The 24,190-nt window shown below is 31.7% G+C and overlaps 12 protein-coding genes across 12 annotated transcripts; 6 read left to right on the top strand and 6 right to left on the bottom strand.

Annotated features, from left to right (window-relative positions):
- Window positions 1-336: 336 nt before the first annotated feature.
- Window positions 337-1,356, bottom strand: DFA_00046 (uncharacterized protein; the record flags this gene model as incomplete). Its single annotated transcript, XM_004357706.1, has 3 exons — window positions 337-568; window positions 708-782; window positions 866-1,356. 3 exons carry the CDS (start codon window positions 1,354-1,356, stop codon window positions 337-339), a joined length of 798 nt encoding a protein of 265 aa, XP_004357763.1.
- A 438-nt stretch (window positions 1,357-1,794) lies between these two features.
- Window positions 1,795-2,092, top strand: DFA_00045 (uncharacterized protein; the record flags this gene model as incomplete). The annotated part of the gene is made up of 3 exons (XM_004357705.1): window positions 1,795-1,819; window positions 1,878-2,013; window positions 2,038-2,092. The coding sequence occupies 3 exons, from the start codon at window positions 1,795-1,797 to the stop codon at window positions 2,090-2,092; spliced, it is 216 nt and encodes a 71-aa protein (XP_004357762.1).
- A 167-nt stretch (window positions 2,093-2,259) lies between these two features.
- cpsf4 (CCCH-type zinc finger-containing protein) lies at window positions 2,260-3,384 on the bottom strand (the record flags this gene model as incomplete). Its single annotated transcript, XM_004357704.1, has 3 exons — window positions 2,260-2,759; window positions 3,004-3,261; window positions 3,282-3,384. 3 exons carry the CDS (start codon window positions 3,382-3,384, stop codon window positions 2,260-2,262), a joined length of 861 nt encoding a protein of 286 aa, XP_004357761.1.
- A 423-nt stretch (window positions 3,385-3,807) lies between these two features.
- On the top strand, window positions 3,808-4,713 carry DFA_00043 (uncharacterized protein; the record flags this gene model as incomplete). The annotated part of the gene is made up of 3 exons (XM_004357703.1): window positions 3,808-4,099; window positions 4,169-4,314; window positions 4,360-4,713. 3 exons carry the CDS (start codon window positions 3,808-3,810, stop codon window positions 4,711-4,713), a joined length of 792 nt encoding a protein of 263 aa, XP_004357760.1.
- Window positions 4,714-5,199: 486 nt separating this feature from the next.
- On the bottom strand, window positions 5,200-5,913 carry DFA_00042 (uncharacterized protein; the record flags this gene model as incomplete). Its single annotated transcript, XM_004357702.1, has 1 exon — window positions 5,200-5,913. One exon carries the CDS (start codon window positions 5,911-5,913, stop codon window positions 5,200-5,202), a length of 714 nt encoding a protein of 237 aa, XP_004357759.1.
- A 249-nt stretch (window positions 5,914-6,162) lies between these two features.
- On the bottom strand, window positions 6,163-12,657 carry DFA_00041 (uncharacterized protein; the record flags this gene model as incomplete). The annotated part of the gene is made up of 9 exons (XM_004357701.1): window positions 6,163-6,262; window positions 6,725-6,777; window positions 6,915-8,227; window positions 8,316-8,983; window positions 9,055-9,121; window positions 9,170-10,944; window positions 11,022-11,446; window positions 11,862-12,301; window positions 12,396-12,657. 9 exons carry the CDS (start codon window positions 12,655-12,657, stop codon window positions 6,163-6,165), a joined length of 5,103 nt encoding a protein of 1,700 aa, XP_004357758.1.
- Window positions 12,658-12,986: 329 nt separating this feature from the next.
- Window positions 12,987-14,007, top strand: DFA_00040 (aldose 1-epimerase family protein; the record flags this gene model as incomplete). The annotated part of the gene is made up of 2 exons (XM_004357700.1): window positions 12,987-13,116; window positions 13,229-14,007. 2 exons carry the CDS (start codon window positions 12,987-12,989, stop codon window positions 14,005-14,007), a joined length of 909 nt encoding a protein of 302 aa, XP_004357757.1.
- A 200-nt stretch (window positions 14,008-14,207) lies between these two features.
- Window positions 14,208-15,652, top strand: DFA_00039 (uncharacterized protein; the record flags this gene model as incomplete). The annotated part of the gene is made up of 3 exons (XM_004357699.1): window positions 14,208-14,358; window positions 14,444-14,806; window positions 14,880-15,652. 3 exons carry the CDS (start codon window positions 14,208-14,210, stop codon window positions 15,650-15,652), a joined length of 1,287 nt encoding a protein of 428 aa, XP_004357756.1.
- A 400-nt stretch (window positions 15,653-16,052) lies between these two features.
- On the bottom strand, window positions 16,053-17,476 carry DFA_00038 (RWP-RK domain-containing protein; the record flags this gene model as incomplete). The annotated part of the gene is made up of 2 exons (XM_004357698.1): window positions 16,053-17,264; window positions 17,327-17,476. 2 exons carry the CDS (start codon window positions 17,474-17,476, stop codon window positions 16,053-16,055), a joined length of 1,362 nt encoding a protein of 453 aa, XP_004357755.1.
- Window positions 17,477-17,870: 394 nt separating this feature from the next.
- Window positions 17,871-19,404, top strand: DFA_00037 (uncharacterized protein; the record flags this gene model as incomplete). Its single annotated transcript, XM_004357697.1, has 2 exons — window positions 17,871-17,897; window positions 19,237-19,404. 2 exons carry the CDS (start codon window positions 17,871-17,873, stop codon window positions 19,402-19,404), a joined length of 195 nt encoding a protein of 64 aa, XP_004357754.1.
- A 1,118-nt stretch (window positions 19,405-20,522) lies between these two features.
- DFA_00036 (uncharacterized protein) lies at window positions 20,523-21,772 on the bottom strand (the record flags this gene model as incomplete). Its single annotated transcript, XM_004357696.1, has 5 exons — window positions 20,523-20,567; window positions 20,976-21,065; window positions 21,224-21,300; window positions 21,391-21,481; window positions 21,764-21,772. 5 exons carry the CDS (start codon window positions 21,770-21,772, stop codon window positions 20,523-20,525), a joined length of 312 nt encoding a protein of 103 aa, XP_004357753.1.
- A 225-nt stretch (window positions 21,773-21,997) lies between these two features.
- DFA_00035 (uncharacterized protein) lies at window positions 21,998-24,113 on the top strand (the record flags this gene model as incomplete). The annotated part of the gene is made up of 4 exons (XM_004357695.1): window positions 21,998-22,111; window positions 22,207-22,307; window positions 22,388-22,878; window positions 23,644-24,113. The coding sequence occupies 4 exons, from the start codon at window positions 21,998-22,000 to the stop codon at window positions 24,111-24,113; spliced, it is 1,176 nt and encodes a 391-aa protein (XP_004357752.1).
- Between the last annotated feature and the right edge of the window lie 77 nt (window positions 24,114-24,190).

The following is a 24,190-nucleotide window of genomic DNA, read 5'->3' as shown; positions in this document are numbered from 1 at the left end:
CAAGTGTTTCTCTCTACCCAATTTTCAGACTTTTTAGGTTTTATAAATTTATCGCTAAAATGTCGATAAAAAAAGTAAAAATACAACAATAAAAGGGTTTGTGCGCACAAAGATACTATCTTCATCATCCGTAATAGTAATACAATGACGAATATGGGTTTGAAAAGAATATCATCAAAGGTAATCCGATTACTTTTGGATACCATGCATGGTGTGATGGTTGTTGTTGGGGGATATTTTATTGGGGGATGGAGGAAACCCATTAACCTTCAACCTTTTCCCTTTTGTTATTTTTTTTTTATCTTTACTTACTTCTACCTACTACTATTACTATTACTATTGTTTCTTTTGTAATGATTTAACAGTGTTGTAAAGGTTTTCATCAGTTCTCTGAAGGAATGCTTGTTTTTCAAGATAACCATTTTTACTTTGTTTCTCCAGATCATTCTTTTCCATGACATTGGTATCTTTGAACTTTTCCCAATCGAGTTGGGATTTCTCCAAAGTCGATAATTTTTTTGGTTTGTTGTTCCCAGATAGACCTGATAATATTCCATCTAACGCCCCTCTTGCATAAAACAAAAAGAAAGGTAAGTAATCTAAAGTCGTATGACAATACAGATATTTGTTATAGATATTTGTATATGATCTATTTGCATCAATAGATATCATCATAGGAGAAAGAATATATTGTAGAGAGTTCATACTTTTTCTGAGCAGAGAATGGCCTAGCAGGAGCAAAACTCTTCTTGGGAGAGACAGGCGTAATATTTACAACTCTCCTATAAGTAATAATAATGATGATAGTTGGTATCAATAGGGTTGTAGCATAATAATAATAATAATCATCTTTGTCAAGTCTTACTCTATTTTTTCACCAGCAAACTCTACAACTTCGATTTTAGTAGTACTACTGGTTGTTGTATCGGCAACCTTATTGGATGATGATGATGATGATTCAGAATCTTTCTTATTATTTTGATTTGGTGACGACGATTCTTTTGTAGTCGATGATGAAGAAGATGAGGAAAGTTGCATCAATTCATCTAAACTCTTTGATTTTAAATCTTGTTGAAACGATGATGATGATGACTTTGAATCTTGTTGTTCATCATCTTTGTTGTTATCTATATTATCATTCTTTGTTTTCTTTTGTGTTTGATCTTTTGATGTTGTTGATGATTTCTTTCTCTTTCGTTTTTGTTCTTCTGCTTCTTCATGTTCATCTTCAGATTCCTCTTCACCAGCACTTGGTTCATAGTCTTCATCTTCAGAGGGATCCTCTTCTCTGAAACCTCCCTCTGGTGCAGAATCAATCTTTACTGTTCTACTTCTAGTTTGAATGGTTATTGCCATAACTTGATGGGAATACCCTATATCTTATCGAATATTAAAATTACTACGAATCGATTCTAAAAAAAAAAGAGGGAAGGATGGAGGTCATTATTACTTTTAAAAAATTATTTTTTTTATTAAAATTATTCTATTGGTTCAAAAAAACGAAGTTCAATAGTTTTTATTATCTTTCTATTTTGAATATTCCCTATTACCATTTCGAAACAGTCTCAATTAATTTGAGGGTAAAGAGATAAAAATTTTATTCCTTTTTTGGTTAAAAAACCCTAAAACATATTTTTAGTTGAATTCAACAGACCAATGAATGTATTAAAAAGGAAGAATTGGTAATTGAATTTATATTAATTTTAGTATGAATTCTACATTTCAACAAACTATAAAATAAACTTGTTGTAATTTTAATTCATTACTTTCAAACAAACAGACAAACATTAAAAAATGGATAAGAAAAGTATGTCTTTGTGTATATATGTATATTTTATATTTATATTTTCAAAATATTAATTTAATATTTTTCTTAGACGAAATAAAGCAACACCCAAAGGGATATGGTATTCCAGAACTTTCACATGAAAAGGAGGAATATGAAATCGATCATCCCGTTGGACACAAGTTTGACATCAACAAGGGCGATATCGACGAGATTGAAAAAAAAAAGTAAGAGAATTCTCTTTTCTCAAGAAGACCATATTTGAGCTATTTATGTAAAATGGTTCCAGACTATGGCAAAAATTAAAAAAAGATTAATAAAAAAAGAGAAACAGATATATAGCATCAAAGTTTGACGCTGTTATTTGGTAGTACCAAAAAAAAAAAAAGAATAAATAATGTTGTTTATTTTCTTGTCTTTTTTTCTTTTTGAGTTTATTATTATTAATATTTTAGTTGGTTGTGGCTCTCTTGTTATGTATAGTGTTGATTATAACTAAATTGAGGGGGAGGAGCTTGATTAAAATTTTGGTATCCTCCACCTCCTCCTCCTTGATCTCCACCTCCCATAACACCACCACCTCTACCTCTTCCACCACCTCTACCTCGTCCACCACCTCTACCTCTTCCACCACCACCTCTACCACCTCTTTCTCCATATGAATGTTGTTGTCCAAGCATTTGAGTATATCCAGCACCACTATTCATATTACTTATATTACTATTACCATTATTATTTTGATTATCTATATTCATTTTATCTTCACCACCTATACCATTTTCTTGATCTTGTTGTTGTTGTAACAACATTTGTTTTTGTTTTGAAATATTTGAAATGATTTGTTGATTGTATTGTTGACTTTGTAGTCTGCTCTGTTGTTGTTTTTCGATATCTTGTTTTGATTCTAAATCTTCTTTTGGCACCTCCCACTTTGGATGACCATATTTACATTTTGGTCCCTCTGGACAGAACCCTAAATAAAAGTTCTCGCACAGCAACTTTTTAACATGTTTATGTCTACACTTTGGGCCATGTTTACAGAATCCTCTTGCGTACCAAGGACATTCTATTACCTTTTCCTCTGGATTTAAATGAAGGTACATACATTCTTTATTATTACATTCACCTGAGAGAGAGAGAGAGAAATTAAAAGTGTCAGTAAAAGAAAAGATAGCGGTTGTTGTTGTGTGGTTGATGTATCTATCTATCTGTCTTACCATATTTTGAAAAGAAATAACATTCAGGCATCTTTGCCAAATCATATTCATGAAGAAATTCACATAGATCACCTTTCTTGCATAAACCTCTAAGCCAATGTTTACAGACGACAGCATGTTCAGTCTTTGTGTGTTTAAACGGACAATCAGGTCCCTTTGTACAATTTCCTTTTAAAAAGAATCTACATATTTCACCAGAGTTGTCTATATAGGATGTACATGTGTTAATATATGGCTCTTGTACGTGTACAACTTCATCTGATTGTTGTAATACATACCCTTATCTTCTTCATCAACTTCTATTTCATTCTTTTCAGTTACATATGGTTCAAAGTCGAATACCAATTTCAATGATATCGTATCTACTTCACCATCCAACATGTTTCTTCTTCTTCTTCTTCTATTATCTACTCTTTATTATATCAATAACAAAGAAGCGAGTGTTATCTATCAAATCAACTATTTACAAAAGGGGGGATGTGTTATTCTCGTAGTTAAGTGCAAATGATAGTGAATGAATCAACTACTCTTTATTACTCCTTTATTTGACACTGCAGCAAATTGAACAATCAAATTCCAAAGTACAACTTTTTTGTTTATTTTATTTATTTTATTTTTAATTGTTTGATTAATGTAATAAACTGAATGTTGACGGTTGGTTGAATTAATTTAATAACTAATTAATATTTATTAAAATTAATATTGTATATAATTTCTTGATTGGGATGTGTTTGTGAAAAACGAACGAGAGACACATAATTCCTTGAAGATCTTAAAGCAAAGATACAGACAGAGATAACAACGATGACGATTGCAGATCATATAAGAGAAAGACTAAAGTCTATAGTTAATAACAATAATAATAATAATAATCAAAACAACAATAATATAAATAATATAGTAAATGATAATATAGATAAAGATGATATAGATTTACAAGACGACGACGACAAACAAACCTATAATCATATAACACTTTATTCAAAAGAAGAACAACAAAACAATAACAATGACAAGAAATTAGATAGTAATAGTATATTTATTGAACCAAACAATGAACAATGTGAAAAGACTGTATTGAAAACTTTAAATGAATGTATGTTGTTAGATTGATTGATATCATATCTATTGTTGCTCGGTCTTAATACTCTTATTTTTGTTATAGATGAACCATTACAATATATAATCAAAGAGATGGTTAGATTGGGTTGTAAACCACCTGTAATTAGATGTAGACCATGTGATGATCCTGCTTTTGGTTATTATGATAATCAACTTGGTGTATGTGTCGTCGACATGTACAAAACTATAGTATGTCTTTTTCAACCTATTTATTAATTTAATTATTTATTTTAGCTTGTAATATGTAATAATGTATCAACATTTTATACTAGTATGAGAAATACAGTGATGCATGAAATGATACATGCATATGATATGTGCAGAGTTGATTTGGATCCAACCAATTGTCAACATCTTGCATGTACAGAGATTAGAGCTGCCAATCTATCTGGTGATTGTAATTTGGCACAAGAGTTTGCACGTGGACACAAAGGTATTTATAATCATCTTCAAGATTGTGTAAAGAGACGTGCCATCAAAGCATTGGAAGATCATCCAAAATGTAAATCAATTGCTGAAAGTTCAGTTTTAAAGGCTTGGAGTAAATGTAATGTAGATTATTCTCCTTTTACTTCAATTCCAAAATAAATCAACCGAGAGAACCGATAGATAATCCTATTTGTTGGAGTGGATGGGTTAAACAGAGCAATTGGATCGACAAGATCATACCATCCACAAAGTTAAAGATATGAAATGGGGCATTCCTCGATATACTATATCATCAACAAATTATATACCCCACATAACATGGGGATCATTAGAGTCGTGAGGATATATGCTCTCATTGTATGTATCTCATATTGTATTCCTCATATTTCCTAAACACATTTGTTTTTTAAAGGAAAAAAGTATTTTATAATTACCATACATTTTATTTTGGTATTATAATCGTCGAATCAAACCTCATCATAATTCCCACAGTCCACAAATGGTGACCCAATAAAGGAAATGGAAACTGTGTTTTGTTAACTTTGTATGTTATTGTGATACAAATAAAAGAGTTTATTTACAAATGATTTGGTGATAGGTGGAGGGCTCTTGATAGTGCTGAACTAAGTGATCCATAAGAATTATTTATGTACTCTTACGACCCATATTTGGGGTAATAGATCTCTTGATATAACTTGCAGGTACGTTATTTCTTATTAAAACCTCTGCCTGGAAGTATTGTTTTTCGTTGGTCGAGAGTTTGAAATAATCTTTTTTGAAAATACTGAATTGGATATGATTCGTGTCATTTTGAATGATTACGTTGTTGGAAGTTGCATTTACATCAGAAAACTTTACATCCAAGAGATCCACAACCATGATATCAATTACTAAAATAATTGGTTGCTTTATACTATCTCTTTTGTATGCTGCGTGCATCATGGGGTGGTTTTGAACAAAGCTGAGTCTTACATAATCTTCTAATCCTTTTCTCTTGTCCAATCTTCTTGAGTCTTCGTTACTTCCCATCACAGATTGAATTCCGTTTTGATCAATATGATCCCAAGAAAATAGACCATTTTGTTTAATAGAGTCTAAGTTACTTTTGTCTGTGAAGTGATATAATTGGGTTACTCCTTTTTCACGAAGGATAGTTGAATTTAAAATTGGTGGATCGAGTGTCAATGTTCTAAAACTAGTCTCAAGCCCTTCGGACTCTGATGTGTCAACTGGAGTGGATGGATTCGAATTCTCTTCCGACACAGATAATTCTGATTCGGACTCTGATGTTGTAACTGTAGAGGATTCTGATGATTCTGATAGAAATTCTGAGGTTGGAGATTGTTTCTTTTTAGACATATTTAACTTCTGAGATTGGGATGATGTTTGACTTAATGGTTGTTATTATTAGTTATTATTATTTGTTGTGTTATTTTTATTGCTGTAATAACTATATAGATACTAGGTAAATATAAAATTAGTTTGAGAGGTATAATATAAAAGCTTTAGATTAAAATTAGATTGTAAAGATAATATTTATAACATAAACAATAATTATTAAAAGTGAATCACGTTTATTGATTTCATCAGTCTTTGATAGTTTGTTGTTTAGTTAGTATTTTTATCCAGAGCACTTTCCATATTTGGCCACCATGACAATGTATGTTGATAATTAGATGAAATCTCATTGACTAATCTTTGAGCTGTACTTTAATTTACAAAAATACTATCAGGGTATATTATGAAAAATTGATCAACACTATTTTGATGAGCGCTTTCAATCTTTTTGGTCGGTTGGGTACTTTTTTTTTTTTTTTTTTTATTTGTTATTTTCTATACAATACAATGTAGAAAATACAAATATAATACAATCATAGTTAAAGAGAGATAACAGGTATAAACAGTATAGAAACAGATTAAAACAAGCAATAACACTTAGATACAGCATAAATAATACTATTAAAAATCGTTCTCATGATAATTGTTCAAAGTTAATATTTTAAACAGCTCAAAAACAGATGAAAACATTCACTATGAATTTAAAACAATACAAATACTTTAATAATACTATAAATAAAGTTTCTATAACATTTTTTTTTAAAATTAATATCATTTTATTTCATGTATCCTGGGCATTGTTGTTATTTTATGAGTAAAAAAAAGGTAAAACTCACCAAGTGCTTGTGCAGACACCACGCATAAACTGCAGTGAACAACTACAATCTAACAAAGAATTTAAATTAAATTTAATTTTAAAAATTTTTTTTGGGAGCTGGATTTATTTTTTATCTCTTTTGTTTTCTAGAAATATAGATAAAGATGGTAACCAAGAATATATTGAATATCCAATAACAAAATACAATCAATAGATTTCTATATCGATTACTTTCACTCCAACCAAGTGTATGATAGTATTCAGAACCATTAGAGTAGATACAATACCCACATGTGTCGTTTTGTGGTGACGATAGTTGTTGGGTATATCCAGTACTGTATTGACTAAATGGTTGAGTGTATTGTTCACAAGATTGTCCTGGTGGAGAGGTAAATCGAATTAGATCCTCGTCTGTGCAACGTACATTTACATCCTTTAAAATATTGGTAACAAATCCTTCCATGAGGTATCTAGTTGGCATCAAGTGATAGATCCACGATCTCCAAAATAGAGGCATATTTTGTGGCGGGGCAAGTACACCACAAAACAAAAAGAGAAATGCAATGATCACTGGTATGACAAACTTTGCCAGGAACATTGTTTCACAGAATGCACCAACTGCTTGACCAATCGACACACAAAAGAATAGAAACAAGGTAAAAGTTAACCAAAAGTAAAAGTTGGTTTCTGCATCTGATCCAAGTCCTGCCAACCAATAGGCACACACATAAAATAGAGTACTTGTAACAACTAGGTATGGTAGTTCGACTGCTACCATTGACAATGCAAACGGGATCCAATGGTAAAGTCTTGAGGCATAGTCTCGTCTAAAGGTGTTTCGTTGTTCAAATAGTTGTGGAAGTGATGCAAATATCATCATGATGCCAAGAATGATACCTTGAAACACAAAAAACACTCTTTGATTCATATCGGATGATGAGAATTGAAGATTAAAGTATGTTAGACCAATGATGAGTCCAACAACAATACCTTGAACCCATCGACCAAATGAATAAAATGGATCTCTCCAATAAATAATATTCATTCTTTTATATACTTGCCATATTTGATAGGCAAGTGGTGTAGAAAATTCTCTAGGTGGTGAGGAGGATGAGGAAGAAGATAAAGAGGAGGATAGATTGTTTGTGGTGATACCACTAAGTTGTTCCAATTCCAAAGTAACTTGTTGGTACTCTGGTGAACTCTTCCAAGTGTTGGACCAGTCAACATTTGATTTTCCATAAACACCAGCTCCAATGACTTCAAGTATATATTCTGCAGGGTTTTCTGATTCAGTACATGGTCTAGCACCATACCGAGTGAAATAAGATGTCAATAAACTTGATCTTTCTCCAATATCACCAAAATAAACCATTTTACCTCCCTTTGCAAGAAGTAATAGTCTATCAAAATATTCAAACAATACAGGTGATGGTTGATGAATGGTACAAACCAATGGTATACCAGCATCTGCAAGTTTACGAATAAATTTAATAATATTATATGATGATTGTGAATCTAAAAAATAGAAATAGATAATAGAAAAAGAAATTAATTAATTAATTTGAAATATAATAATTAATTTGATTGTTATATTTATATTTACCAAGACCAGATGTAGGTTCATCCAAGAAAAGGATATGAGGTTTGGCAACCAATTCAATACCAATAGTTAGACGTTTACGTTCTTCAACTGATATACCAACACCACTTTCCAAATCACCAATGAGAGCATCACCAAGGTGTTTCATTTCTATCATTTCGAGGATTGACTCTACGTATTGGTATTTTTCATCTATTGGTACTTTTGGATCTTGACGCATCTTTGCAGAGAATCTAAGTGCTTCACGAACAGTTAGATTTGGACTAAAAACATCCATTTGTTCAATGTAACCAGTGATACGTTCGAAATCGATTTCAAGTGGTTTGCCATTTAGACGAATATCACCTTGTACAGTTCCCAATGTCTTTCTCTTGGCCAACACATCGAGAAGTGTCGTTTTACCGGCACCTGTTGATCCCACGAGAGCTGTCATTTGTCCTGGTTTAATCCAACCTTGTATATCATCCAATAACAATCTCTTTCCACCTGGTACTGGCACAGTATATTTTATATGTTGCCAAGTTAATACACCACCACCACAATCCAATGACATATTCTTTATATTTTCATTTGCTTCTTGAACCATTTTGTTTATCTTTTTTTCTTCTTGATTTGAATCATTAATCTTTGGTGCTTTACCTTTTTTATATACTTTTTTTGTATATCCTCCACTAATTAAAAAAATAAATATTAATTAAATTATTTAATTGTATTTTTTTTTTTTTTGTTTTAATATAAATACCTTGTCCAATCAATAAACTCTAAAGCAAACATATTTAAAATAATAAATAATACCCAAAATAGGTAAACTATTAAAATATAAAATCCTTTTCTAGATGCATCAATATCAAAATTACTTTTAAGATATGATTCACCTGATATTGATAGTTGACCTGGAACAGAACCAGGAATAGGACATGTACGATATGATGATTGTTGTTGATAAGTTGGACCATAGGGGATGGCAGTTTGATTACAATCAAATATAATATTTTCGAATTCATTTAAAGTGAGTGCTTTGAATCCATACGAGAATGGATTAATCCAAAGGAACCAAGATAACCATGGATGCAGCTTGGGATAGGGAACTGTAAACCCAGCATAACAAAGAAGTAACAAGAGATAGACAGACATTACATTTTGAGAGGCATACAGAGATGGAGAGAAATGGCCCAGCGCACGAATAATATTGGTGATACAAAGAGTGAGACCAATCATACTAAAAATCCAAAAAAAGAATTGTTCCACTCTATATTGAAGACCAAACATAAAATAGGCAATGATTGAGAACAGAAGTACTTGAAATGCGATGATTGGTAGATCTGTTATGACTTGAGCCAGGTGGTAGGCTGATGGACGATACATGGCATAGGTTTTGTGTTTTTGTAATGTTTGACGGCCCATAAATGTGACTATCAACTCTCCTTGAGACAAAAAGGAATTGAATAGAATGGACCCAAATATCGCACCACACCTTGTGAATAGTCCGTTCATGTCATTTGGTTGTTGGAAAAATAAAGATCCGTACACAAATGCTTGAAACAATACTGAAATGTAACGAGATATCATTGAAACCTTGTTTCCCCAAATGATTTGAAATTGACGTATCGTAAGGGCACGAACTTGAGTGAAAAATGATGTAGTGTATGGTCTAGAGTTTGGTGTCGTTTTTGATTTCTCTGATTCAACCTGTTGAGCAAATATCTTGTATGGTTGTTCTGTTTCCAACTGTTGGTCAAATTGCATTTGTTCTTGAAGCATTTTACTACGACTCGATGAATGTAACCATGCATCTTCAAATTCAAAACTAGTTTGAGGAGCACTACTTTCAAAACCTTGACGAATATTTCTTTCTTGTGGATTAGTGACACCAGTCAAGTAGTCGGGTGTTGATTTACGTGGTTCACAATCGAATCCCAAGTCTACAAAGTATTGCTTTGCCTGGTCGGTTGGACCAAAGTAGATACATTTACCCTTTTCAAGTACCAACACCTTGTCAAATAGACGATAGATTGATTCAGATGCCTGATAAAAGGTTGCAATGGTTGTCTTGTCCAGAGTGTCTGTCATGATACGAAGTGATTTTGCATAGTCCAATGCACTTGCACTGTCTAAACCACGAGTTGAACAATCCCAGCAATTGATAGGTGCTGCTGAGACCATTGCTTCGGTGATGGTTGTTCTTTTTCGCTCGCCACCTGATAACCCTCTAATAAAGGCATTACCAACGATTGTATTTGACTGATTAACCAATCCATACATATCCAACATCAGCTTGTATATCTTTTGACGAAAAGATCGTTTCGTTTCATCTGGTAACCTATTACCTGGAGTCTTGCACTTGAGAGCAAAGTCGAGTGTTTGGTGTAGTGTCAATGTTGGGAAATGACAGTCTTCCTCTGGAATGTATATTGCTTCACCTCTATATCTAGACCATCTCTCTGAATCCAAACCACCATAAGACACAGTACCTTTGACATTGACATAAGTGTCACGTTGAACATTTGCAATCATTCTCAACATTGTACTACAACCTGCACCAGGTCTACCCAACACCAACAACATTTCACCATCTTTACAAAATATATCTATATTATTTAATATATTAAATGTTATACCATTATTTCTTTTCCTAAAATATGAAGATAAAGAGAGGTAGAGAGAATGTTTAAAATCATTGTTTTTTTTTGTTTTTTTTAATTTTTTTACCATTTAAAAGGATTAAATATAAAGAATAAAGGAGATAACATATCTTTAATTACAGATACATCAGCACCAATACCAATAACCGATAAATTATGAACACTAATACCCATCTTTTTAGGTTTACTTCCATTTGATATTGACATTCTTTGTGAATCTTCAAAGTATTGTCGAAGTTTAAAATCACTACTATCATCATCTGGTGATACTCTATTTTCCAAATCATCACCATCATCTTTATTATTCAATCTATTATTCTTTGATTCATTTTCCAAAATAAATGATGTTGTTTTAAAATCTATTTCACTCTTTTCTAAATCTATTGATTGTTGTCCATTCTGATGGTTCAAACTATTATTTGTAGTTGGTATATCAATTTCATCCATTGAAATTTTAGTATTCCCTACTTCTTTTACCATCTTTAAATTTTTCTACATATAAATTACTGGTTTCAATTGTAATTTATATTCTATTATCATTCAAGGTAGCAATAAAAAATAAATAAAAAAAAACAGAAAATATATTTTTTTCCAAACATTCACACTTTTTAAAAAATCAAGGGTAATGAATGAATGTATAATCTAGTGATGTTGTATATAAATAATATTATTATTATTAATAATTACGAGTATTATTTATTATTATTATTCTATCTCGGTAAGGTTGGAAGAAGAAGAGGAAGGAAGAAGGAAGAAGGAAGAAGATAGTATTGGGATTATATTATATATATTTATAATGTACAATTATTATTATTATTATTACTATATTTGTTTACTTTACATGTAAAGTTATTATTATTATTATTATTATTTAATATTATTTAATAAGAGGTACACCAGACCAAACCTTCTTTTTATATTCTTTATAATCATTTCCAAAGAACTCAATTAAAGTGTCTTCTTCATAGTCAATTCTATCGCTAAAGAATTGCCATGATACGTAGGCAAAACCTAGTATACAAATTGGATTAAACATCAATAGTTGAGTTGATACACTCCAAATGAACCATCCACAATAACTTGGATGTCTAATGTATTGATAGATGCCATTAGTCACCAATTTGTGATGTTTACGTTTCTCTTCTTGTATGAGATGTGAAAAGTTTCTACCGGCAGTGATCATTGCAACGGTTCTGAGTGCTTGTCCTCCCAAAGACCCAATCAATCCAATAAAGCTAATCCATCCAAATTGTTTCAACGATGGGAATAAATACCATTCAATCCAAAACTCTGAAAACCCAACCAATAATGCTAAATGATATTCTCTACTATGATTTAATAAGAATGCTTAGAGAGACAAAGAGAGAGAGAGAGAGAGAGAGAGAGAGATTTTAATTAGTATGATATAATATAGATAGATAGATAATATATAATAACATACATTCACTTGAAAGATTAGAAGTATCATACATTGATACCCAAATGTATTCCCATAGATGAAAGATTGATAGTGATGTTAGGTATAGACCAAATGTAGGGAATGAATCAGAATAGAAATAGACTGATATACCAACACCCATTGCGATACCCAATGCATAGGCTATACAAACTGTCTTGGCTGCACCATGCTTTGACCATGCAAATTGTGCTGATTTATTATCAATACCTGATGTTGTTGTTGTTGTTGATGAATGTGTTGTCATTCCTTTGAATAACTAAATGATAGATAAATAGATAAATAGATAAGATAGAATTGTTGAAAATAAAAATGATCCTCTTCTTGATCAAAGCTAGCTGATTTATTCTCTTTTAAAACTGAACAGATAATCTAATTTAGGTGTTCAATGAAAACTATTCGTTGCGATGCACCAACAGATGTGATTTTGTGTGAACTTCGAATACGCTTCAATTAATTTAGAAACATAATTTAGAAAGTGGTTTAAACCAAATTCAATCACTTTTTAACAACATAGAGATAATAATAATAATAATAATAATATAGATAGATATAATAGAGATAGAGAGATAGATAATGACAGATATAGCAACACTACAACAACAATGGAATAAAAAGGGATATGTTTCAATTGATCAAAGACATGGTCTAACTATTGTACATTTAGATAGTGGCAATAACTCTTCTTCTTCCGTTTATTTACATGGTTTGTTGATTCATCAATCTATATCTATCTATCTATCTATCATCTATATATCTACATATGTATATAACTTGATATTAATAATTCACATTTTATTATTATTATTATTATCTAGGAGGACATGTTATATCATTCAAGACCAATTCAAGTGAACATTTATTTACAAGTGAAAAGTCTGTATTTACAAGTGGCAAAGCGATTAGAGGAGGTGTACCAATTATCTTTCCACAATTTGGACCTGGAAAGATACAGACACATGGATTTGCTAGAAACACTGAATGGGCTATTCACGATACATTTGTTGATAGTGTCAATCAATGTGTAGGTGTTGATCTTCAACTCGTTGACAATGATTACACTCGTTCCATTTGGGACTACTCTTTCAAGTGTATCTATAGTGTAGTATTGTTTGCCGATCGGTTAGAACTTAGATTTACCACTACCAATACCGATCAAAAGCCATGGGACTTTCAACTGGCCTTCCACACCTACTACCAAGTATCACAAATATCAAATGTACACGTAGAAGGACTATATCAAGTAGAATACATTGACAAGATGAGAAATCTAATCGTTGAAAAGGAGGCACGCAAGAATGTAGTGATTGGCGAAGAAGTTGATAGAGTCTATCTAGACACTAAACAACCAGTCACCATTGTAGACACCAAATCATCTATCAAACTAACATCATCACAGAGTCTACCAGATGCAGTAGTTTGGAATCCATGGATTGAAAAGTCAAAAAAGATGGAAGACTTTGGTGATTTAGAGTACCTACAAATGATATGTATAGAAGCAGGTGTTATCAATCGACCACCTCTCATTGAACCAGGTCATTCTTTTCAATCTATTCATACTATAACTCCTATTAATAATCCAACTAGTTCTCTTTAAATAAATAAATAAATATATATATAAATATTAATATTAATAAATAGGAAAATATATAATATCAAGTTGGGAGACTTTTTTGTTTTTTGTCGTTTTTTCAGTGTACTCGAGCAATGATGATGATTAAAAACGATGATCAAACAAAGGTTCTATTCTCATATATATATTTAAAAAGAATAGATAGAGATACTAGATAGATTAGAATGCAATATATAGATACTATTAAAGAAGTACCTTTAAAACTTGCAAAAGAAACATTGACACTTGCATCAACTAGATTACATAATAATGTCACATTGGCTCAAGGTGTAAAGGTTGGTTTATTATCTACTGCTGTTTCATTCTCTCTCTATTGTATGTAGTTGTCGTCACCGTCGTTGTTATTTGGAGTATACTTGTTACATCAATTTAAAATGTTTCTAACCTAATCTATATATAGATTTAAAAACCATTCAAGTTGGACCAAGTCAAGTAATTGTAGATCAAATTCAACATGCTATCGATGAACTTCATCAAAAGGTTACTGTAGAGGGAGAGATTGATCTCTCTGGTGCAAAGATACAAGAGGTACTCCAAGTGATTTACAATAATCAATTCATCACCAAAGACATCTCTACAAGTGCCAATGTATTAAAGTTGTTGGAAATTATGAGTGTTACCGCTGCTGCCATTAGATCAACCTATGAAACACAAAACATCAAACATGCTTCAAAAGAGGATATCAAAACACTATTTGACCATCTTCAAAATGAAAATACAATTAGTATTTCCATTCAAATCATGTCTCAATTACTTTTAAATAGTATGTTTGTAGTATAGATATTCGTCGATTATCTAGTACATATGACTGACATCATTTTTTCAATCATCTTTAGTGAAAAAAGAGGATATACCAATTCATAGAATAGTATCATTCTGTAAGAGTCAATTTACACCATTAGTATGTTCAGAGATGATATGTTTATCATTGGCAATCCTTGTAATCAATCGTAGAGATTGTTATCAAATATTGATCGATAGTGGTATCATTGTCGTATTTGAATTCCTCATCACCAAACATCTCAAAAATAATATTCCTTCCATTAAATACGCAATGCTTCAATTGATTGCTGCCAATGGACCAGTCAGCAAGAACCAACAAACCCTCCCACAAATAATTATCGACAAGTACATTACACAAGCTCGTCTACGTTATTATTTGCCATACGCATTGCAACATCAAAAACTACCAGTCGTTTCAACTTTTATACAAATGGCTGCTTTTGGAATGTACACCAAGAGACCACTTACAGAAAGTATTGGTTTCCCCATTCTATTGGTTGGAGGTATGTCGATATTTGGAACGATCATCAGTAGCGTCAAGTCACTCACTGGTTCAGCAGCAGTTGAATCACTTGGTAGTGCAATCTTTATGACTGGTGGATACATTCTTGTAAAATGTACCTCTGTTAAATTTGCATCTGCCTTTGTTGGTGCCTCAATGGTATCACTCATGTTGACAAGAACCAGAGAATCATCTGGTCACAAAAATATCAAACCATACATTTATCCAGAAGAAATCATCGAACATGAAAAGAAAAAGGAAATTAAAAAAAGAGTAAAGAAAGAATTAAAAGATTTTGAACAACAAGGTGAAACTCAATTATAAAAAATAAATTAAATAATAACAAAGGATATATAGAATTAATAAAAAAAAGATTCAACAAATGATAATAATAATAATAATAATAATAATAATAATATTATGATACTAATTTAAATATGTTTTTATTGTTAAAGACATCTTGGTCGTTTGGGGAGGTAGCGGGGGGTTGGTTGGGTAGGGTAGGGGAAAATAATTACATGTGTGATTAGAATAATTATGAGTCGGCGGAAATAAACATATAAATAGGATTAATAAATATATGTATATTTAAAAAGAATTATCTAACAACTGTTGGTTGGTTGGTTGGTCTGGGGGTTTTTGCGGTGGGTTGGAGATGATGGTGAATATGGAATACTAATACTCGGTTGGATCAAAGAACATAGAATTGTTTAAATGTTTTTGTTTAGCAATCAATTAAAGAAGATGGTGAAGTAAAGTGTTGGATAACAATTGGGACATTATCTTCGTCGGAAATTAATTGATCAACTCTAATAACATTATTGGATCGTTGTTGTTGTTGTGGTGAAGTTCTTTGTTGTTGTTGTTGTTGTTGTTGTTGGTGTTGGGAAAAATTTTGAAGGACCATGTCATGTTCCTTTTTAAACCACGATGGTAGTGCATAGTGTTGGGAAGATGGGGAGTTTTGTTGAGATGATGGTACAGAGGTTTCGATGAGCGAGGTTGGCTCAAGGGTTTGTAAATGAGAGGAGTTGGTGGAGAGGGATACGAGATCTCCAAATGAAGAAGAGTTTGGAATCATTAATTTGGGAAGCTGAATTAAATATCCGTTGGAACTTTCAGTCGATGATTGTACTGGTTGTGGTGATACACGTTTATGTTGATGGACTTGTTGTTCATCGGTAACGACTTGTTTGAGTGTTTGGAATGGTGAGTCTTGGTGAATGCTCCAAGTGCTTGGCGATGGTGATGGTGGTCCTTGTTGGGATGGAACAAGTTTACTTGGCGAGCTCGAAATGAAACGTGGCTGTTGGACTACTTGTTGTTGTTGTTGTTGTTGTTGTTGTTGTTGGGGTTGTTGATAGAATTGTGTACGTAATAATTCAGTATTATATTGTGGTTGTGGTTGTTGTTGGTTTTGTGGTTGTGATGCTACATTGGTAAGAGTATGGAAATAATTAAAGTTTTGTTGTTGTTGTTGTTGTTGTTGTTGTTGTTGTTGATATGGATATGAATGATAATTTGGAGAAGTTGGTACTGAACTACTTATGTTATCACTACTACTATTGATATTATTATTATTATTTTGATTTTGATTTTGTTGATTATTATTATTACAAAGTTGTTGTTCATCCATCATCAATTGATTTTGATGAATGTATGGGTTGGAGATAGCACCAAGATTCTTAAAAGCTTGGCTACTAGATGGGGTTGGACTACTAGATGGTTCGATTCCAGAAAGATCAATTTGACCTTGGCCCTCAAGTACAGACTCTTTGATGGTCTTTGACTTGAAACCGAGGATATTTGGGTTCTTGATAAGGTAGGCTTTCTTTCTCTTGAGGTTTTCAATCTCTTCTTTAATACGGACGTCTACTTCCATATTCTTTGGAGTGGTATTTTCAAGATTGGAAATCATCTTATCAATACTTTTAATCTATTGAAATTAAGATATTAATATATTATTATTTGTTTTTTTTGTTTTTTTTTAATATTTACCTTTCTATGTGGCCATCTTGGAATTCCATTCTTTCTACAAATCTTCTTTAAAACAGTAGCACATACTCCAATCTCTTTAGCTACATCATTTATTGGTAAATGAAAGTATTTAGAGAGGAATGGAAGGTCAATTTCGCACATTAATGGCATTTTTGAATAAGAGAGAGTGTAATTGGAAAAAAATGTTGGTTGTTTGGGGAAAATGTATAATTATCGGATGATTTTTTGTTGTTTGATCGGAAATTAATTAATTTGAAAAAAGAAAAATTAAATTAATTAATTTAGGAGTTTTGGTGAATTCCTATTTGTATTGTTGTTGTTGTTGTTGTTGTTAATGTCAAATATATGTACAGAGGGATATAGTTGGAAAATATATAAATATTAAAAAAAAAAAAAAGTATATATTTCGTGTTTTGTTAATTGAGAATAAATTCTAATTATTTTGAAAGAATAATGGTTGGTTAATATAACTTTATCTAAAAGTTAGTTTAAATTGGAGTTTTTGGTTAAAAAAAATAAAATATATGTACAGAGTAAAAAAAAGATGGCAATTAGACTTTGGAAAAAAAAAGTAACTAATTGTTAAACAAAGATAGAATATTTAAAACTACAAAAAGTAATGGTACAAAAAAATTGTTTGCCTAAGGGTGACCTCGAAAAAAAAAAATGATTATATATCTGGTATGGCTGTTTTGTTTAATAAAACATGGAAGGGTAGTGTATATATATATCAAAAACAAAAATGTGTGTGGTGCGAAATTGGATTCCTGTGCCTTTGTTGACGAGTATGTGCTTTAAAGTTTTCTCTTTTTTTCGTTTAAATATTATTATACTACTGATGGGGGTGAATATGATACAATAAATTCAATCAAGCAAGATATAAAAAAAAGTGCTTTTGATCGAAAATAGATAGATAATAGTATTTTATAAAAGAGAGAGAGAAAAGAAAGAGTTTGTAGTGTTACTAGAGCTTATAGAAGGAAAGAGGGAAAAAAAGGTTGGGGGTGAAGAATGAATGGTCAAAGGCGTGAAGGTGTTTTTTTCGCTACGAAACAAAAAAAATTAAAAAATCAAAAAAAAATTGGCTTGTATGAGCGAAGGGTCACAGTGCGGCAAGGGCAGATTTCGAAAACAAGCCTGATCGAAAACAAAAAGAAAAAAAACCCTTCATCTTGTTTGTTCGAAATAGCCTGAGGTACACGCCTCGTGGTCGACCTCCAACATTCGTATATTGGAGACGGATGTTAAGAGGAGGGTACGCAGATCGAGAGAGTAGGGGTTAGTCGTAGACCTTCCTCGGTGGTGATTTGCCAACAGATGGCTGAGTTTTTGACACTCAATGCAAAGGAATGATGCCATAAAAAAAAAATCTGCGCCATTTGGAAAAAAAACAGCTTTTCGATCACGATTGCGCACCCTTGATGGGTTATTTTTAGTCGACTATTCGAGAACAATGGAGATATTTTGTTTGATCAAAATATCCAACACTGAAAAATGAATTTGAGGGGCAAGGATGAAAGAAAGACAAAGAGATAATTATTCTCTGAACAGACATCAAGTCAACCTTGGCAGAGAGACATAATAATAAGATGGTGTGTGGGGAAAGAGTAATAGTGTACTTACAACTGTGGATGGATCCCTTAAAAGAGTATGTAGGAGATAGAATGAATGTGTGGTATATTGATGCCTATTGTAGTAGTAGTAGTAGTAGAAGAAGTTGAAATGTGTGAATGAATGAATGACAGTACTGACATTTGAACAGGAAGAAAACAGATTGGTTGATTTAACAAATAAAATGAAGAGGTTAAAATCAAAGCTTGACAAGCTCCAAAAGAGAACGACGATAGATATCTAGACAACATGAGGAACGACGAATTATTGGTTGTTTGGATGAACGGTTATGTTTATAGATCCAAGTAAACCATCGTGGGGTTGCTGATTTGGTTGAAAGGTTTATGATGGCTAGAGTAAATCGTAGTGAAGAGTTCCCAGAGCGGTCTAACAAGAAACAGTTCTCTGTTGGGTCGACACCTGCAAACAGTGAGTGGGAAATGACAACAACAGCACCTCTTTCATAAATTTATGACCTGCAAGTCTGTAGGTTTTCTGCACATCCGCGTCAGGTCAGAGAGCCCAACCAACCATGGTTTTTGGTGTAGGGATTGTTGATAAAAAACAACCTTTCCCATCCATCAAAAAAGACCACTCGGCGAAAATTATAAAAAACATTAAGATGGTGATAGTTTTAAATCGAACAAAAATACGTCAACGACGATGTGTGAACAACAACAATAAACAAACACAGCAGTACTGATTATTATTATTATTATTATTATTATCTTTTACCTTTTTTGTTATCGACGTTTTGACATGAAAATATAATACTGCTCTTGAAAATTATTATTATTACTATTATTATTTTTAGTTCTCTCTAGTAGTATTATTATTATTATTATTATATATATATTAATATTTTATATTTATATTTATTTAGTTGATTTAATGAATAACCTATAAAAATTGAAAAGACATTTAATTAATGTTTAGGTGGGTGTGTGGAAACTATATAAATAATTTAAAAAGAAAGCTAAAAAGAGTTTGTTTGTTGTTTTGAAATATCATTGATGTATCAAAAATATGAACGGTACTATGGATCTTTGAGTTGTTCTTTTTGGATGTGATATAATAAATTCAATATTCTACATTTAGGTCTTGGTCTTTTTCTACAGGCGACAGTTGCACTAGTTCACTCACTCTCTTTAATTAATTCGATGTTTGTTGTGTTTTGGTGGTGGTCGACTGTCTATGAACCAATACTGCCACCACTCTAAAAGAGAGTCGCGGGGGCATTGGGGGGTATTAAAGTTGATGAGGAAGAGTTTTCAAAAAGCCTTTCTTAATGGTCAATATTTCCTAATTTGGTTTTAATAATAAAAAAACTGACAAGCTCAAGCAAAATCAGTTCAAGAAAAAAAAATACTTTATGAGAAGGGAATTTAAAAAAAAAAAAAAAAGAACTTGAGCCTTTTGTTGTTCCACCAACTATTCGGGTTGACCAAACAAATCTATGGATCTTAACTTCCAGAATGACGTACTTGTTCGTGACACGACAACAAACTGACAACAGTTTGAAGGTTTAGGGTTGGGGCAGGGTAGGGAATGACCTTCCAAAATTGTGTAGTGTCTACTTGTTGTTTCAAATGTCGGGTGGTGCTAAATGTTGTCGTTGAGGAATATTGGTCTAGAAAAGTATTTATTAATAAATATAGATATAGATATAGATAATCATTGAATAAAGAAAAAAAATATCATTATTAATGATAGTTTTATTTTATTGATTCAAAAGATGGATGGATGGGATATCATTTATCGATAGGGAGGGGGAGTTTGTTTTATACTTGTGACAACGTTTGAAGAATACCAACTCGCGGGTCCAAAGGTTTATTATATTTATATATTTATATGTATGTATGTATGTATGTGAGGGGGGGGGGGGGATTTTAAATTAGTTTATTATCGATGTGAAGCTTTACAAATCTTGAATATCCAATTGAATGGAATTGGAAAGTGTTGTGAGTGAACGTATAATTTCATCTTGAGCACCCAACAAAACCCCAACATTTGAATCTGAATCCCAAATAATAGATACTATAATGTTTTGAACATTGATTTGAAATACCAATTTATCGTCAAAATATGAAACAATGCTCTTGTTCTTTCCAAATAAAAGTTTACCAGCCTATATAAATAAATCAAAAAGGGGAGATTAATGAATTGGTTCACCAATAATAATAATAATAATAATAGAATTATTATTCTATTCTATTATTCATCAAATCAGAGAATAGGGTGTTGTTGTTGTTGTTGTAGTTGTTGTTTTTAAAACTCTAGTCTTACCTGATCAGATGCCAATGAAAAGGTAGATAAAAATGAACTGTCGATTACTTTTTCTTCCATAGTGTCGTGGTCAATAGCTAACGGAATGAAAAGAGGTGTAAGTATTATGTGTAGTTGTTTTGTTTTGTTGTCGTTTTGTTGTTGTCTTGTTGTTCTAATTTATTTACCCTTGGCTAAAACAAAACCATCCTTATCTGCAATTACTATAGATGATCCTTGGAATCTTTGAATGATCTTTTGACAAAAGTTATTAAGTTCCTGTATTTTAATAGATATTGTTGTTGATTAGTTTAAACTTGATTCGTTATAACAATGACATGATAGCCGCACAGGAAGTATTGCAGATTGTCTAATAGAAGACCAACTTCATCATCATCATCATCATCATATGACTATTGATTTGTTGTTGTGTTGTTCGAAACCAACATGTTTGTAGATATTTAATGCTACTCGTTTGTTGATGATGATAATGATGTTGATCTCTTCTATATGTACTCCAGCTGTCTCCTCCTTAGTATTGTTTGTTTATAATCAACCTACAGATGACATGATTTAATATATATATATAAATATAAAAAAGATAGTAAAAACGATAGATATTGATAATAGGTAAAAGGGATAACCTCTTCTTCTTTTCAAGAGCTACAAAAAAAAAATAAAAAATAAAAAATTCCTTCCTGGGAAGTTGTTTGAATATATTTTAATCAACAGTTTTTTTTTATCACATTTATATATATTTATCTATACTATTACTATTACTACTATTATAACTAGATGACAAGTAGCAATAGCAACAAAGAGACTTGTGAAAAGTTATTAACAGAGTATTTTGACGAATATACATTACTCACTCAATTGAGAAGTCAATTAAACGATGCCTTAAAGAATGTATGCAATCTAAAGATCTCGAGACAAACAAACAAACAAACAAACAAAATGATGTGTTAGCATTGATTGATTAATTCAATTGATCTTTTTTATAGGGTTACTTTTTAATAACTAAATCAAGAAATACAATGGGTTTGAAATCACTTGGTCAATTACAATATCCAGAGAATATGAAACCAACTATTAAACTTGAAATGTATGAACCAGACTTTATATATTTGGTCTTATTATAATAATACACTTTACTAAATGATCATCTTTATCTAAATCTTTTAGTCCAAAAGATGGTTATAATATTGATAATGTACATAATGAAATATCATATCATGAAATTCAAACTGATATAAAAAAGAACAATAACAACAATAATAATGGCAATAATAATAATAATAATAATAATAATAATGGTAATAATGAAACTGGTGAAAATGAATCGACGACTCGTAGAAGAACAAAATTCAATAAGGAACCAGAGATTTCAGTGGATCCAAAGACAGGTACCACTACAATGGGATCAATTGAAAGATTATTAAGTTCATCTTCAATTGACCAAGAAAGTGACAGTGATAGCGATTCAGACGATGAAAATAATGACGACAATAGCGATGACAATGAAAATAATAATGGTAATGAAAATAGTGGCGAAAAGAAATCTACTCCACGTAAACCAAAGAGGCGAACAACCGAGTTAAAGGCCAATCCAATCTTTTGGTTTGGATATTTAACTCCTGCCACTTTAAAACAATCACAACTTTATTTTAAGCAAGGTATGACTGACAGACGGACAGAGGATTGATTGGAAAAAAAAAAACATCATCATTAATAATATTCCATTTCAGCTTTAAGATTATCAATAGAAATTTCAAACAAGATGATAAAGATGGAAACTATCCAAAAGAGATATGAGGAAATTCAAGAAAAATAAACAATTTTCCCTATCCGTTCCGTGTCACCCACATCATCATCATCTCTAGCCATCCACCATCTCGAACCACAACAATTATTATAGATGATTAAGAGAAAACAATAATCTTGGATATTTTTGATCCAGTTTTCAACATCCAACAAACAAACATTTCTACTTGGTGTGTCTGATAACATCTTGGAAAAAAATATCTAGTACCATTGAAGAAACAAAAAGGAGGGATTTGAAAGAATGAGATTTACAAAAGATAATGGCAACAAAACTAACCCATCATTGAGAACAATGGTGGGTGGTAGTGGTTGTATTAATAACAATATTTTTTTTGTTTGGGGGTTATCAAAACTTCTTCATTGAGTTGGAAGCGACAGAGGTAAAAACATAAAGCAAAGCAATGTGTGATATTGATGAATGGATTATACAATTGTAATGTTGTGTGTAACAACTCTTCTGCAATTTCATGTTTATAAATGATGGTTAATGTCCTCTGGTTTGAATCATTTTAATTTCTTCCTTTTTGTTTGTTGCTTCCTACCTTTTAACCTATCTATTTTCCTTTTCTATATATCTTTTTAAAATATAAATCCAATGAGAATCTTATTATTAATAGTAGTAATAGGATTAGTGCTAGGATTAGCATCAGCATCAGATCCCAGATGTCTATCGCAATTGGCACCATATTTTAATGGACAGAAACAAAGAGTACAAATGACAGTAGTAATGCCAAATGGAAATGTAGTGTTTACGCGTAACGACCTCTACTACTTTCCTCAGGGTCACTTCTTGACCAATGGGGATTCATTCAGTGTGGTAACCAGTGACAATGAAGACTGTGCAAACTCAAAGGTTCAGCCCTTTGCAGAGACAAAGCCCTCAATTTCCTTTTACGACCGAAGCGGTATCGTATTGAATCAAGATGGTACATGCAGTATGACACCACTCTGGAAAGACCCATCATCGCCAGGATTCAACCTTGAACTTCAATGTTCTCCAAGTGGAATGAATTATGCTTGGTCAAATGACCATTTCTTTGCTTTTAACTTTAAGGCTGCTGGTTCAAAAACTGGAGAAGCTTGTTAACCAATACCGAGATTATACCAAAAAAAATAAATAAATAAATAAAATAAAAAACTACAATTACAAATATATATATATTG

The sequence above is a fragment of the Cavenderia fasciculata genome (genome assembly GCF_000203815.1).
Source record: "Cavenderia fasciculata unplaced genomic scaffold Scf_Dfasci-F-a-11f03.f1-5, whole genome shotgun sequence".
Classification (NCBI taxonomy): Eukaryota; Evosea; class Eumycetozoa; order Acytosteliales; family Cavenderiaceae; genus Cavenderia; species Cavenderia fasciculata.
This window is presented reverse-complemented; position numbering and strand designations above follow the sequence as displayed.